The 16,760-nt window shown below is 38.4% G+C and overlaps 1 protein-coding gene across 2 annotated transcripts in view; it reads right to left on the minus strand.

The window, feature by feature from the left end:
* Positions 1 to 3,856: 3,856 nt before the first annotated feature.
* DCX (doublecortin) overlaps positions 3,857 to 16,760 on the minus strand; it is a 152,190-nt gene continuing 139,286 nt past the window's right edge. For both annotated transcript variants that reach the window (XM_004606297.2, XM_004606296.2), the window contains exon 7: positions 3,857 to 12,332. In XM_004606297.2, the coding sequence (XP_004606354.1) occupies positions 12,276 to 12,332 (57 nt within the window). In that variant the 3' untranslated portion in view covers positions 3,857 to 12,275. The remainder of the gene's footprint in view (positions 12,333 to 16,760) is intronic.

Consider the following 16,760-nt stretch of genomic DNA (forward strand, 5'->3'; position numbering starts at 1 on the left):
GTATATCCTCTTGGCATTCTGAAAATGGAGAACTAGAGATAGAGGGAACAGTGTCTACACTGACAGGGGGTTGTAGGAAAGTGAGGTCAGATGAATCGACAAGGAAACCAAAGAAATCCTCTCCCAGAATGTATTAATATTTTCCAAACTCTCACTGTGGATGTGTGTCCTGACAAAGGAAGTTTTCCAATTTGTGAATTTATTTACACAAAAATTTAAAGAAAAGTCTAAAAGCTAAATCACATTTAGTTATATGTTTAACAAATCACCTTTATTTGGAAAAAAAACCCTTACATAATATCAGGACTGCACTGGAAAGTTCAAGATAGAAAGTTGCCAGTTTTTTCTCCATTTGGAAGTTGGTTTTACTTATAAATATGCCCTAAGTTCCATTACTGGTAGGTTTTGGCTACATATGAGATTTAGACAGGTGGTGAGAATGTGGAAGGACATTCAGAGGGTATTTTTCTGGGCAAGGAAAGAAGGATTGACTGTCAGCAAGAGTGAAGTGTGAATGAGTATTGCATAGCCAGGGTGCAAATCAGGGGAGGAGGTGGATAAGAGGGAAGCTACTGGGCTGTACAGAGAGAGGATAGCATCTGGGGATGGGAAATCTAGGACTGAATTCCAGAAGTCAAGTTGTTGCTTTCATACATTCGTTTTTATGTTTTTTTTAAACTTTTTATATTGAAACACTGTGAGATATACTCTTACAAAGCTGCTCATGACTGGATTTCAGCCATGCAGTATTCCAACACCCATTCCTCCACCAGTGTACATTTCCCAGCACCAGTGTCCCCCAGGTTCCCTCCCATCACCCTTCACCCCCAGCCTGCCTCTTTTATTCTCAGGTTCTTTTCTTCTCTCTGTCTCTCTCTGTCCCTCTGTCTCTGTCTCTGTCTTTCTCTCATTTTGGGCATTGTGGTTTGCAATACTGATACTGAAAAGTTATCAAGAATATCCCTTTACTTACTTTTAACCCTCAGTTCTGGTCCAGTGTGTTCATTGCCAGCTAATTTTGTCATACTAGTCTCTTCTCTATCTTACTTACCCTCAGCCCCCCACACACTAGTGGTTAGTTCCAACCATTGACCGGTCCTCCTAATCACTGTTTTCCCTCTCCATGGATATGAGTCTTCTACTATATATTTTTATATACCAAAAATGAATGCAGTCATTCTGTATCTGTCCCTCTCCTTCTGACTCATTTAATTCAGCATCATACATTAATTTTTACACGCTATCTCCCATCCAGCCACCAAATCCTGACATTTCTGTCTCAACGGCTTCCTGTCACTTTTTTTGGAGTAAACAGATTTTATTTAGAGGTTTCTGAGGGAAGGAGGAAGGCATAAGTGGGAGAGAGAATAGTAAGAATAAGGCGCTCAAGAGAAAACACGAGCTTCTCCAAGGGTGGAGAGAGCTCTACACACATCCTAGCACCAGACACGAAAGCATGAAAGTACACATCTCAAGAGGGGAGATGCAGGTGACACATGTGCTCAGGTGACACATGTGCTCGGCCACATGGGCACAAGCAGCACATGAGCTCAGGCAGCATATGCGCCGGCTTCCTGTCACTCTCTTCCTCACCATTATCTTTGTTCTGTCCATAATTCAGGGTCTCTTCATGTCCTCATCTGGACTCTTGCAGGAGCTGCAAAGACCCAAGTTCAGTTCATCTTTCCCTATTTTTTCAATCCAGAAAAATCATTGCTTCTTTAGAAAACAAAATAGAAAAATATTATCAGAATTAATAGACTTGTTCTCTTTGCTTTTGGTTGCTAAAGTAGCCTTCAGATCATACATGCTACCTAGGTCCTTACTTAGGACCTAAGGAAAGTTCTGGGGAATAAAGAAGTGAAATTCATAAGAATAGGGGTTCTCAATCTTGAGAGCTCCTCAAAATACATGAAAAACTTATTAAAACAGAAATGACCTGAACTTATTTTCAGAGGTTCTGACCCATTGCATGTGGGGTAGGACAAAATTATTGGCATTTCCAATAAGTTCTTAGCATCTGGAGCACAGGTTTTCTGTAAGAAACCCTTGTTTTGTCTCTAACCCTAGGGGCTTAACACCAGGCCTGTGAGGGAGTTCAGGAGGCCTTCAGCAGCAGGTATTGAAAGAAGATAATCATAAAAAGAGAACAAAGGGAGAAAGGTCAGAGGAAGAGAGAGGAAAGGAGAATACATGGGAGTAGAGACTAATAGGGAGAGCAGGAAAGAGAATGTGGTGCTCATAAAAATCTTCCTTAAAATAGCTGAGCACCTTTTTTGTTACAACAAAGTTCATACAAGAGTTTTCATTTCTTCCTTGTTTTAGTCTAAACAAGAGGTTCCAGACCTTATTTGGCTGACATCCCCCCTTTCAGAAACAAAATCACTCAGGGTCCTTCTGGAAATAAACCTTCTTTAAGCGAACAAACAGAAAGCGACCCTGGCACCATTCTCCTCTGAAGCTTTTCAACAGTATCCTAGGGATAGGCATTGGGTAGTATTTTCCGCTTTGTGAAACACAGCTCTAAATCCTAGCTTAGAAAACTGTGGGATCCTGATCCCACATGGAGTCATAAAACTTTTAAAGTGCTTTAGAATAATTTTTTAAAAATTATTTCGTGATTTATTTTCATAAAAACCTGATTTGTATACCAATTTTATATATATTGTGTGCAGGGTCATGTAAAAATTTCATGGGAAAAAAAGAGGTTCTAAGAAAAAGTTTAAGAAGCCTGGTCTAAAACTGATGTTTGCTCCTGGCACAGTGCTTCAGATCATGTGGTGCCAGGAATCAAACCTAAGATATGTTTTACAAAACATATGCCCTCTTCTGTATCTATCTATCTCCTTTAGGCTAGAACGCTGAGACACATAAGAACATGGTTTTGCAATTGGCAGGATACCTGGAACACTGTTCTCAGAGAAGTTTTAATGAAAACAAATGCATGTATATTGATTTATTTTCTGATAATTTCATTTGCCACTACTTTACGTTTTCTTGGAGCAAATAACATGAAATAACTTCATTACATGCCTGCCAGTGGTGCAGCTTGGGGGTAGGAGGAAACCTGTGACATAGGTGGAGGGAAGGGGACATTGGTGGTGGGACTGGTGTTAGAACATTGTATGTCTGAAACAATTTTGTCATAAATAACTTTGCAAATCATGGCGTCTTATTAATAATCAAAAGAAAAAGCTGTAGAGTATGCAACCTAATGGGTAAAACACAACTATAACCAATTTCTGCTCTTAAAACCAATCATTCAGAGTGGCATTGCAAAAACTCCAACTACCAAGAGGGTCTAGTAATAGTGGAAGGGAAGACTTACCTCACTAGTCTGATGATAGCTGAAGCCAACTTTTCTTGGTATTGGGAACACTGAGATCCATCTCTATCTACTTACTTTGTCTTCACCAGATGATAGTTGACATAAGACTGTGTTGAGGGAACATCTACAAACCTAAGATGCTGGCATTTTTGTTTTTCCAAATACAGTGTAGATCCAGGATTGATTCTCACATCATTTTGAAATTAGTAAAATTAAAAGAATTACAGGCAGTGTAGAGAAATTTTTGAGGAACATCTTGGGGTCACTGAATACAAGTTTCTAGAAGGACCATCTATGACACAGACTGATCTTGGCCAAAATCATAACATAAAAATAATTCATTTGAAAATATGCTCTGTGGTTATTTATGTTATTTATGTATTTCCATAATAAATTGATTCTCACTTCCTCATCTATAAAATTAAGGGGTTGGGTCCCCAAAATGTGTGTTTTCTTCCATTTTGGACATCTTGTAGTTCTGTGATCATCAGTTCATTGCTTTAAAAAAAAGAGAATGTCAGCCAGAAATATTGAAATCAAATTTTATTTTTGGAAAATGACATTACACACATCTTGCAAATGTACACAGAAATGAGAATGAGATGAAGAACAGAGCTTGAGAGCCAAAATGATTGCAAGAGCAGCTCTCTGGCTGCCCAGTATTGAACGCTGTGAGTCCACAGCATTCACAGTTCACAACACATTACACACATGGGCAGGGTTTGGAGGGCTTCTTTAAACTTTGAAGTCCTCTGACCAAAGAAAGTCCTCATCAAATTGTGGAGGGAGGAAGAGGGATATTAACGGGCACAGGCTATGAAAAGGGTCTGCTCCAGCTGGTTTACATGGGCCTCACCAAACCTCCAAGTCTAAGTGGGAACAGCAAACTGAAAAGGAGAATGCTTCTTAGAGCACTGTTTTTCAATTACAGTTTAAATGCTAGCTAAGTACTGCCTGGAAAACTGATATCGGTATAGGCAAACCCATGGCTTTGTCTTTCCTGGCTATAGCTATTCTAAAGAAGCAGTTAAAAACTCCTAAATATCTTTTATATATCTCTTTTTTCTCTTGTTTTTTATAATTGTAGTTCATTGGTCAAGTAAAGCCTACCGAGGCTTCCAAACATCTCAAAACTGGGCTAAAAACATAATTGTACACTCTTTTTCATTATATATGATTCTGAGAACAATTTAATTGCACTGTAATCAAATGACTGAAAACACTTCCAATTTTGCCACTATTTTTTATGCCAAGATTGATTCTTTGATCACACTGTCATTCCTTGAGAAATAGTCAATAATTGCTGAGAGACTGTTGAGAATTGATATTTTCTCCTTTTTCTTTGTTTATTCCTTGATGACTTTACTTGGCAAAAATTATTGGCCCTCAAATCAGTTATTTACAATTGCAAGACACCATGGAGCAGTTGGGGAGAAGGGAAGGGAGAAAAGTGGGACCACAAGGAAGAATATACTCTTTTCAGAGGTTAAAATGAGTTATTTTAAAAATGTGATGTACAATACCATGCATTTACTCTCCAAAGCTAGTCACTAGCAAGCTAACGCCTCTAACACTACAACCACCAATTACAGCTGTTTTGCTACAGTTACTGAGTCCTAACTACAGCTATAGGGCAGAAAGGGTGGGCTGTTTCCATTTTAAACTTTCTCCCTTTGAAAATGGCCATAAAAGTGTTTCCTGTACAAGTTAAATGGCACAAAAATGGTGACAAAATGCTTTAAAGTAATTATCACAGATGAGAAATACAAAATTCTATCAAAACATGCATTCGTTGTGTACAAGTCATAAGGGATCATTGGCTTCAAGCTGCAATATATTACAGGACCATACATTGGAGATATTTTGGTATAACCTCTTACTTGCTCAAATCCCTTTAAGTATATTTGTAAGAAAAGTCATTGTAAAGGGCATTCTATATGGTACTGTAAATAGATATCTCCAAGGGCTGTGCAACCTGTTGAATAATTTAGCACCTACAAGTTCAGCTTTGTTTTTTAGGTACACCAATTACTTGTATATGTTTGTCTGCATAGGATAATGGAAAGAGTTAATAATAAGTAATTAGATGAATTTAGTAAACGATTTTTATCATACAGATTGATTAAATACCACTTTAATTCAAATCAACCCCGATTGCCTATCAGTTTAGATAAAACAATTCAACAGTTGGTAAGCCTAAAGCCTAAGGTTATATAGAGAGCATGTAAAAAATTTATAGACAAATTGCTCCCCATCATCCAACATCCCCATTCAGACAAAAACACGATAGAACAAATTACTTGTGGTCTCATATTATATTATATTGCAGCTTTTAAAAATATGAGCAAATTAAACAAATAAATTAATATTATTATGAATCCATGGGTTTTTTTGTTGTTGTTCAGCTGATTATTTCTCTGAGCACATTTCACTGCTCCACAAAATGGCCGACTAAAAAGGAACCACAAAGTACTCTATCTGGTACTTGGAAAGTGAAGACCCAAGATGCACAAGCTGTAATGAAGCCATTTATGAGGATCTGCTTTTTTTGGGGAATCGCAGTTGAAAATGGGGAAGAAAGGGCCAGGATAAGGTTGATTCCAACCAACATATTCCAAACTGGACTGGGACTGATATACTCTGGAAACATTTTCTCATCTCCAAGGCAAAAATCACAGGGCTAAGAAAAGACATATGCCTAGAAAAGAGGATGGAAAAAATTAAAAAGCAGATGACAGAGATAGTACAAGACAAAGGATGTATGTTTGTACTATCAAAAGCAAAGAGTGGTAACAAGATAAAAGGAAAGCAAATAGAAAGAATAGTGTTTCCCAAACTTTTTCTGACCATATACCCCTTCTGACCTAGTTTCCTTCCTGTGACCCCTGTTCTAATTGTTGGTTCCCTAGTCTTGTGCTATGGATGCCATTTATGTGATATTTGTCTGTGCCCTCTTGGCATTTTCTGGGGCCCCACAAGGGTCCATATGGTCCCTAGTTGAAAAATGCTAGAGAACAAAAAACAAAGAGATACACAGGGGAGGTGGAGAGTGGGGGGAAAGTCATTCATTTCTTCAGATTAATGATCCAGAAATGAGATGTTTCAAGGCTTCTAACATGTTAGTCTTAGTTTACAAGGTGTTTATCCTAATGTCTGTTTTGCCATATGAACTCTCCCAGCTAGCCTGTCTTTCTAATCAAAAGCAGAAACATGCCTTAATTCTCAATGGGAATTCTACACTCCCCTAGTCACAAGGCATCCAAAGTAAGATAAAATTCCCTCTGATTCCAGATAATGTGAACCAAAGGATAAAGTGTAGAACAGTTGAGAAGGGAGTGCAAGAATCCTGTCATATGACAACTAATACCACATGAAGCCAAAGTGGGAAGTCTGCATAAACCTTTAACAAATAAGTAGAAGAAACATCGAGAGTCTGGGTAAGTAAAAAACACACTAGATCTTTAGGGATAGAGGCAATTTCTGGGAGTGAGGAAGGGGGAGACAGAGGAGGAAGCCGCCTAATCTTGAAGAGATAGGAGGGGGAAATTATTTGCCCAGGCCTGGCTAAAAACAGGCTAATGTAGGGAGGCTTCTAGTCTTAAAAAGAAAATGTGGGAGAAACTAAGAGAAGCTGTTAATAATCCCAGCCCATGGTAGGTCATTCACTGGAATCAATGCTCTGTGGATTTAGAAATGTATTTTCCTTTCACACATGAATCTTGGCTACTGTGTGACAAGAACCTATAGTCTTTTACCCACTAGAGTAACAGGGTCTATTAGCCAAAGGAAAAATAAAACTGGAAATTCATTTTTTAAAGAAACGGCCTTTGTAGCCTTGGTCCATGATCACCACCTTTAAGGCTGACTAGGCATAATCCAATGGCTGTTAATAGAACTAGACTGGGGTCTGACCACCAACTCTCAATCTGTTGGAAATGCCGCTCCAGCCAAGGAGTAAGCAAAATTCAATCCATAATTCAATGTCCTTATTTCTTCCAGGTGTTCATACCTGGGAGGGAGAAAAAAACATAGAGAATCATAGAACAGTGGGTAAGGCTACAGGTGCTATCCTAGTCTGACGGAAGAGGCAGAATTATGTATGACACCTTTAAAGACCCAAAACAAGAGAAATATGTAGGAAGGCAAACAATTGCAAGACTCCATTGCTACACAAAAGGTCTCACATCAGTTGAGATATCAGTGGCTGGGACTTTGGTCTATATAGATTCCAGAACCCTAAACTGAATATTAACCCTTGTGCATCCCAGATGAGCTTCTAAACTCTAATGGCTTACGTAAGAAACCAATCTGGACCAAGACTGTCAAAATCCTTTCATGAAATGAGGGTAATTATTAATGAAGCCTGGCCTTGAGGACCCAACTGAGCCCATGTGGCTTAGTAGAGGTTCCAATAGCCTTTTTCAAAAAGAACAAAGACATTTCCAGTGCCTTTTATCCTCATTGCAAACTGGAAAGGGAAAAAGGTCATTCAAATCCCACTGCCCCAGTGCAACTGTCTTAGAAATCTCTTGGCACATATGTCTCTGAGAAGGATTGATACTAGGAGAACATTCTTATCAGTATTCTGGAGCTCATTTTATTAACATGGGTATGTTTGTTCCTTTGTGCCAGAGAGATTTGTGTCTTTTTTAAAAAGCTACTTAGAACCCAATCTGAGGAATATTTTGGGTCTTTCAACCCAGAAATTCAAAGACTATAAGGTTGCTTTCAATAATTTCTCCTTGCCTTTTTGCAGGTAACTATGTATCCACTTTAAATTTTCTTGGGGAACCACCTAATTTGGGAAAAGAAACAGGAAAGAGTGAGTTTCTTTGGGTGGGTTGGTAGATGACTATGACTAACCTATGGTTTCAGAAAGAGATTTGCTGTGAGAGAACTATGTGTGTAGGCCCCCTCTGGTTTCGATCACAGAAGGGAACAGGAGTAATAAGCAGAAAATGGATATGGTGTGTAGAGCACATGACGTGCTATCTTGGTGACATCAGTTTCCAGGGTACACTTTAGTTTTAAAAAACCCTCTACTATACCTGGAAATTGTCCTCACCTTGGCAGGAGAGATATAGGGACATTGTGAATGAGGGCAACTACAGCATGAGTAGGCCATTTTTTTCCAGCTAGTCTCACCCCGATATTTTATTTTTGTTTATCAATTTTTTGTTTGGGGGCAACAGCTGATTATGCTCAAGGCTTACTCCTGGCTCTGCACTCAAGAATTATGCCTGGCAGGTCTCAGGGGACCATATGGGGTGCTGGAGGTAGAAGCCTGATCAGCTGCATATAAGACAATTGCCCTACACACTGTATTACTTCTCCAGCCGCTCACTCCCATATTTTAAAAGAAAGTTTTAATAGGGAATGGCAGCCACAGTCATTTAAAAAATACTGAGATACCATCTTATGAAATAAGGATGAACAAAGCTATTGCTCTGCTCCTCCTTCCTTCTTATTTTTGCTGCAATAACAAGAACCATTTCACTCAGCTTTCAAAAACCAACCAATATGAGATACTATGAACTGCCTAAAGAAAAGAGTCAGCCTCCATTCCATGTGGGCATGGCAGAACCTCAGGGATGCTGTTCTGAGACATCTCAAGTTGGAGTGATGATCCCCTAAATTAGAATCCATTATTATAGTGGTCTTCAATGCCCCCTTCTCTTTGGGTACATTTGCAGTCCATGTGAATGGAAACCATGTGAATACAAGGAGGAAGAGCTGTATTAGATTGCCAGGGGATTTCTTGCTCAGATCAGGGCAACACCATATGGCTCCAAGATGCAACATGACCCTGGGAAAGAATTCTCAGGAGCCTAGTGGAAGGCAAAACTGCTAAGTGGGAAAAGACCCTGGAATAAGAGCCAGGAGATGTGGGTTCTAATCCCAGTCTTGCCCTGGCCACCTGTGCAACATTGAGAAAATGACCTCTGGATCTTCATTCCTGGCCTTAAAATGAGAAATTTGGAGTAAATGATGTGCTCTTAAGGGTCCTTCCAGGTAGAAAACTCTGTGGTTCAACCTAGGCTAATACTAAAGTATTTAAGGACATGAAGCAGTCATGCTAATGGCTATCCTTTCCAAAACAGTGATGAGAAAAGGAGCTTTTCTCTCAATTTACATCAGTTAATACTACTTATGAAATTGTTCAGCCCAGCCCCATATATACATTTCCCCCTTCTTTTTCCCTATTTCTATTTCTGTAATGGAGAAAAATCAGGAGGTAGGAACAAGCATCAGTCAGATTATGTGTGTTTGTGTGTTTGTGTGTATGCATGTGTGCATGTGCATGTACTTGAGAGTGTGTAAGAGAGAGAGAGAGGGGAAGAAGTAGGGCAGTGGTAACATATGTTTGCTGAACGACTTCATATTTTCTGACTGTGAGAAAGGTAACACAATGGATCTCTACTGGTAAAACAGTACTGGGTAAAATTCGGAATGAATGACACAGATGAAAGTGCTGTTACAATTTTTTGCCTCAAAAATGAGTCAGTTTAAGATGCAATCATTGAAGGCTTGAATTTTGAACTACATCAAGGCCCCTGAAGTGGCAGAATAGAAGCATTTCCTTAAAATTGATTAAAAGAAAGATGAACAATCTAACATTATTATAGAAGAGTGTTGACTCAAATTTATTTCTAAAGACAACATATTCCTTCAGCATTTTCTAATGGTAGATATGTGACAAGCAAGGAAATGCTCAAAGAGGTAGTATAGTATCTGGACATAAGTAAATCAGGATTCTTCCTCTAGCCTTGCTCTTTATCAGCAGGTTATTTAGCTGCCTGGACCTCCATTTTCTCATTTTAAAAGAAAGGTAGTGTTAATCCTGGAAAATGACTATGGGTACATCATTGAGGTGGGTATAGCCTGAGGTTTAGAAACAGATTTCTACCACTCTCAAGCCCCCATCACCATGGCCCCAAGTAACACAAACTGTTCTGGGCACTAAATCTATTCAGCTTCAAGGAAAAAAGTATGGGGTAAGCAAACGGGCCTCTCAATGGTTTCTACCAGGCTTACAAATAAAGGAGAAGGGGAAAATAGATAATTCAACAGGAACCAGTACTACCAACACCTGGATACTTCTTGAACCAAAAATGTGTCCTGTAGCTAAGGGTACCTTTCCCAGGGGCATCTCAGTTACCCCTTCCACCACCAAGTTCCCTCCTACACAGTACTTATTAGCAATCACCAAGTTGCCACTGATCCATGTCAGGGTATTCTGTAACATCTCTTAGTTATGAAGCAGCTGTGGATGCATGCACGCACACATGCACACATACATGTGAGCACACACACACACACATACACACATAGAGCAAGCTCATTCCAGTTAAAGAGGGAGAACAACTGCAAGTCATTCAATAGCCAAGGAACTGCTTGGCTTCAAATGCTGCATCCTTCAAAATATCTGAACAATTACAAAGAAATAAGGAAAGCTTCACATCTGCTAAAAGGAAACATAAAATTGGCATGCATGGCTTTCACTTAAATTTAGTTGTTTTTGCCATTATGGGCTATGATTGCAGATAAAAATCAGTTTGATAAACCTGTACCTCAAAGACTAAAAACTATTTCAAATGATAAGTCCTTAGCAAAAGGAAATCCTTTCTACTGTTAAAGACAAGTGAAAGGTTTCTGTATTAGTATGAAATATCAGGAATATAGATAAAAAAGAGTTGCTTAAAATATGTCATAACATTTCATTCAAAATATAATTAGAATGTCTGGTCCACATTGAAATTATTAAAGTATAACTGTTAAAAAGTTATCAAAAGTCTGATTCTATTGAATTGGCCTTTGCTACTCATTTTGTTTTCTCCTGGAGGTTTCTGTTTGGCAGTGACAGCATGATTTCTAAACTACGCATTCTTCTGCTTTTTTTTTTTTGGTAAATTTTCTGCATGTGTTTTTTAGACAAAAGAAAAATCACCAGTTTATAAAAAAGGAGCCTGAAGAGTTTGCTCCTGAAATACCGACAAGTTTTTATAAAAAGGATATTGGTTTCTTGCTATAAAAAGCGACTGAAAGGTGTCAGACCTGAAAACAATTCTCACAGTATTTTCAGTGTTGGCTGTTTACAAGGCATTCAATAGAACAGAGATAGATGGATACCATACAGTTTGTGTAATAACTTGCTATGTTAGACAGGCTCACTTAGGAATCTAAACTCTCTCACTCCTAAATTTTATTAATTGCTTATTAATTCCCAATTGCCCTAGTGGAGAGGTTGACAAAGAATTCACTGTGCTTTATAATCTCTACTGAAATGTCTACAGTATTTCCCAATTCTGCCTGATCTCCTTTAGTTAGCCCTGAACTGGATTTCTAAGGATCTGGTGTCAGAATTACAAGTTGCTGGTGTTTCTCCCCCTTGACACCAGAATCAGTGCTAGACAACAAACTAAGGTTTCAGTCAGGAATGAATAGCAAGACTGGGGAGCTTACTTGCTGTTCATCCAGGATCCTTCAGCATTCTTGGGATCAGGAGACAAGGGACACTTGTATTTGTCACTGTAGAATTTGTGAATGGAGCACCCCTCCTTACCCCACACACATTTTAAGGGTTGTGTATAAACAACGTTCTACTGAAGGAAGATTCTTGGGCAGGAGCAGAGTCAGACAGAGGAAATAGTGCAGGTGCCTAAGTATTCGATAGAAATTTCAAGAATGAGCATATTTTGCATCCCTAGAAAATTACCCCAAATGATGATTATCAATCTATCTCTTATAATTGGTAACTGTGGATCAGTGGCCCAGAGGAGAAATCACAGGAAAATAAATCCAACATATTGCAGTGTGTCTTTAAGAACAACAATAACAAAACTTAAAAAACTTGAAAGCACCAATAGCCCTGTTGGACAGTTGAGCAGAAGTACCCTATTGTAACTGTAAGCTTGGATTTGTACTCTGGACTCTGAATACTCCTCCTTCACATGGAATCACCAAGTGAATCTGAGTCATCCAAGGACAGGGGCAGGTACAGGTCCTGTAAGAAGATAAAAAGCAAAGTTAACTCTCTGTTTCTTAGCATACTGGACTCTGAAGTGGACAAGATGATGTGAGTGTTTTTGTTTTTGTTTTCATCTATTTCCTGGATATATGTTCAGGAAAAACTTCAGGTGGTCATTGAGGGAAAATATAAGATGCCAGGGACAGAACATGGATTGGCTGCTTGTAAGGGTACTATACTATACTATACTATACTATACTATACTATACTATACTATACTATACTATACTATACCATACCATTCTTTGTTATACTATACTATACTATACTATACTATACTATACTATACTATACTATACTATACTATACTATACTATACTAAACTGTACTGTATTGTGCTATATTTATGGCCCTTAGTTTTATTTTTAAGTATTATAAACCCACGGGAATTTGAACTACAGGGAGGTACTCCTATTCTAATATGTCTTTTGTTCCATTTCCCCAATGGAAATATTACAGTTTTTTATGTACAAATGTGTGTGCATGCATACTGTGTCTAGATCTATGTAGGTTTTTTTTTGCTTTTTGAGTGACACCCGGCGATGCACAGGGGTCACTCCTGGCTCTGTACTCAGGAATTACCCCTGGCGGTGCTCAGGGGGCCATATGGGATGCTGGGAATCAAACCCCAGTAGGCCACATGTAAGGCAAAAGCCCTACCCGTTGTGCTATCACTCCAGCCCCAAACTCTATGCAGTTTTAATCACATATTTGTTTGACGCCAACCATAATGCAAATATAAAAAACTGCTCCCTCATTAAAGTTTCTCTAGTACTATTTCATTATAGCTACATACACCTCTCCACCATCCCTAAGCACTCGCCACTTATGTTTTCCAACTCTACAGTTTTATAATTTTAATAAAGTTATATAAATGGAACTATACAGTGTATATAACTTTTTGATATTGGCCATTCAACATAAAACCTTAAAGAATCATCCAAGTCGTTGTGTGTGTTATTAATTTACTCTTTTATATTGTTAAGTAGTATTCTATAGTGTGGTTGTACTACAGATTGCTTTATTATTCATCCATTTAAGGGCATGTGTGATGATTTCAGTTTAGGTCTATTACAAATAAAATTTCTTTAAACTATCAACCCAAACATTACTTATTTTTTCTTATGAGTTGATCTTAAACTATCCATTAAATTATAATCAAATAATCATAGGTACATAGCATTGATGCTAGGGGACAACACCACTGCAGGAATCTAACAATATACATTCCTGCTCAAAGTTAGGAGGGTGGTATGTGATTTGTCCTTTCAAAACGGAAATTTGTGAAGAAGTAAAAAATGTTTTTGTGGAAGGAGACAATAAAGAGGAATCAAAGAATAATCTCTCCCTCCAAATGATTCGGAATCATGGCTGGCTAAGATCTTTGTTTGGTGCACCCATTCTCTGAGTTCTGTGCATATCACCTACAAGTCTCACAATTTCCCACCACCATGTAATTAACCACAGTGGATACCTTGATAAATCCACAATTTTCAGAAAAAAATCTTTTAAGTTATGACTTTGTCTCCAGAATCCCCTGAGAACCAGGACAGGACTTACTGTTTCACTGAGATTGCTTTTTGGTTTTGGTGCTTGGAATAAACCTAGGACATCATATCTCTTACTGAACTACCCAAGAGAATACATATTTGCTTGACACTTCTCCGCTCTCTATTCATTTCCTGAAAGGAACTTATACAATAAATCACTTAAAACTCAATAGCTCTTGAACTCACACACATAAAAACAAATAAGGCTCCTACAAACATTTGTGCACAGATTTTTGTATAAACACAAGGTTTAATTTCTCTGAGATAATAGCTCGAGTACAATTTCTGAGTGGTATGAGAACTACATGTTTAATTTTCTGTTGACTGATGTACTGGATACAATTGTAACTATACTATGTATGTATTTACAAGAAAAGTGTAAGTGATCCAATCTGTACACATACACACCAACACTTAGTGTTTTCATTACTCTTTATTTTAGCTATTTTTTGATGCGTACTGATAAATCTTTGATGTTTTAAATTGAATTTTCCTCATGGTTAATTTTGCTAAACATCTTTCCATATGCATAGTGGATTTCTCTTCAGCAAAATGTTTAATGGCTTTTCTTCACTTTTCAGGGACTTTTTCTTTTTCTCTCCCACTTTATTTAAACACTGTTTTACAAAATTGTTCATCTTGATTTGTTATAGGCATTCAATATTCTAACACCAATGCCACCACCACTGTCGCCTTCCCTCCAACATTGTCTTCTTCATTTTCCCAGCCACACCACAAACCTGCCCCCATAACATACCCACAATAATTTATTTTGTATTGCTTGTTACCAGTAAATGATTAATGGAATGATCACAAAAATTTTTCGTAGAAGAAAATTTGTGAAAATTGTTGTATCTCACCATGGGAGCATTAAGTCCTTGTCTAAAGGTTTGCTAAGATGTTGCTGCAAGTTAAGCCTTTTGTGTTAATGTTTTAGTTAGTCAAGATTGATTGGCATTTATGTTACATCCCATCCAATCTGATGTGCTGCTACTGGGATGTTAGTGTTGTAGAGTTTGGAGATATTGTGCAGCTGTGAATGTGAGTGCATGCTCCAAAAAATCCAGAATATTTAACTGGGCTGTCTAATATTTATTTACAAATCTCTGGAACAAAGCTGGTAGAAAATCTTACATGGTGGCAGCAGTGTGATGTGGCATCACTGCCGGAGATTCTGGAAGTACAAGCAGATGTGGGAAGGTCCCCTATTTTGACTTCAAGAAGACCTGGAGTTTTCGGCCAAAATACCCAAAATTTGGACAAATTAAGTTCTTGGTGGAGCTTAGTCCTGAGACGGTGAAGACCAGTGGCAGTGGCTTTGGTGAGTGGGAGCAGCTGTCGGGGCTTTGGTAGGACCAAAGCTGTTCTGCCTCCCTCCCAAGGACACCTCAGAGGGCTCATGAGGAATATCCTAGAAATTTTTGTGACGAGTTGATCTCTTTTCAGATTTATTTACCAGTCTCTTGAACAAGGCCGGTAGATGAACTGACATGATGGCTGCTGTGGGACATAGGTTGAATTTTAACTTTTAATTTATTACTTTCAATCTAGATGCCAAAGAGATAGTATTAGAGTGCAGAAAGATTGCCTCTCACACAGCTGACCCGGGTTTAATGCCCAGAACTCCATATAGTTTCCACAGTTCCACCAGGGGTGGTCTCTGAGCACAGATCCCGGAGTAAGCCCTGAGCACAACCAGGTGTGATCCAAAGATAACAAAACTGTTTATACATTGTAATTTACATAGCTTACAATGGGTTTTCAGGCTTATAATATTCGCACCTCCAATCCATGTCCACCCCTCTTCTATTTACCCCAGATTCTCTCCCATCCACTTCCCAAATGGATTTTTTTTACCTGAAGTTTTATGTGTTACTATTATTATTATTATTATTATTTTGCTTTTTTGGGTCACACCCGGCATTGCACAGGGGTTACTCCTGACCCATGCATTCAGGAATTACTCCTGGAGGCGCTCGTGGGACCATATGGGATGCTGGGAATCAAACCCGGGTCGGCCACCTTCAAGACAAACACCCTACCCACTGTGCTATCACTCCAGCCCCTTAAGTGTTATTTTTATATTCTGTGTTTTTGCTTAGATACATGGCTTGAAAATAGTATCTCAGTCCATTGTTTTTCTTTTGATATTTTACTAGTGTATTTTGACAGATCTCAAGTTTAAAAACTTTTTGGTAGGGGGTTGGGGGTGGGGGTGGGGGTGGGGGAGTTTCCTATGTGATATCTAGGGGGCCCAATGGTAGTGATATTTAGCTAAGCAGGCCAGAAGTTCAATACAAGGGTTTTCAAGTTTGAGATCTTCATGAGGTCCAAGGCACTCAAATTGTTTTGATCTTTTGGTGGTTCAGACCAGGCAGTGCTCTGGGATTACTCCGGGATCTGTGTTCACTCAAGGATCACAGCTGTTGAGGCTCAGGGAACCATATGTAGTGCTAGGATTGCACCCGCTTAGGCCATGTGCAATAGTACTGGCTGTACTATTGCTCCAGATCCTTTATTGTTAAATTTAAGAATTTTTTGCTTATCCTGAGGTCAAATATTTTCTCCTATATTTACTTTCTAAATATTACATGTGTAATCCATTCTTAAATAATTTTTGCGTGAGTGTGTAATTTAGGTTGGGCTCACTCTTTTGCTAGCTGATACTAAATTGTTCCAACACTATTTAAAAATATACATGCCTTCAATAACTGACTGATATATCTTTGTTAAAAATTAGTTACAGGGCCAAAATGATACTTTATATTTCCACCAGCAAGTTAAAAAAGTTTGAAAATCACTAATTTTCTTCATGTTATCAGCAAGATGCCAAAAGGAACTGGAAATTATAGGG

Source organism: Sorex araneus, chromosome X (assembly GCF_027595985.1).
Source record: "Sorex araneus isolate mSorAra2 chromosome X, mSorAra2.pri, whole genome shotgun sequence".
NCBI lineage: Eukaryota > Metazoa > Chordata > Mammalia > Eulipotyphla > Soricidae > Sorex > Sorex araneus.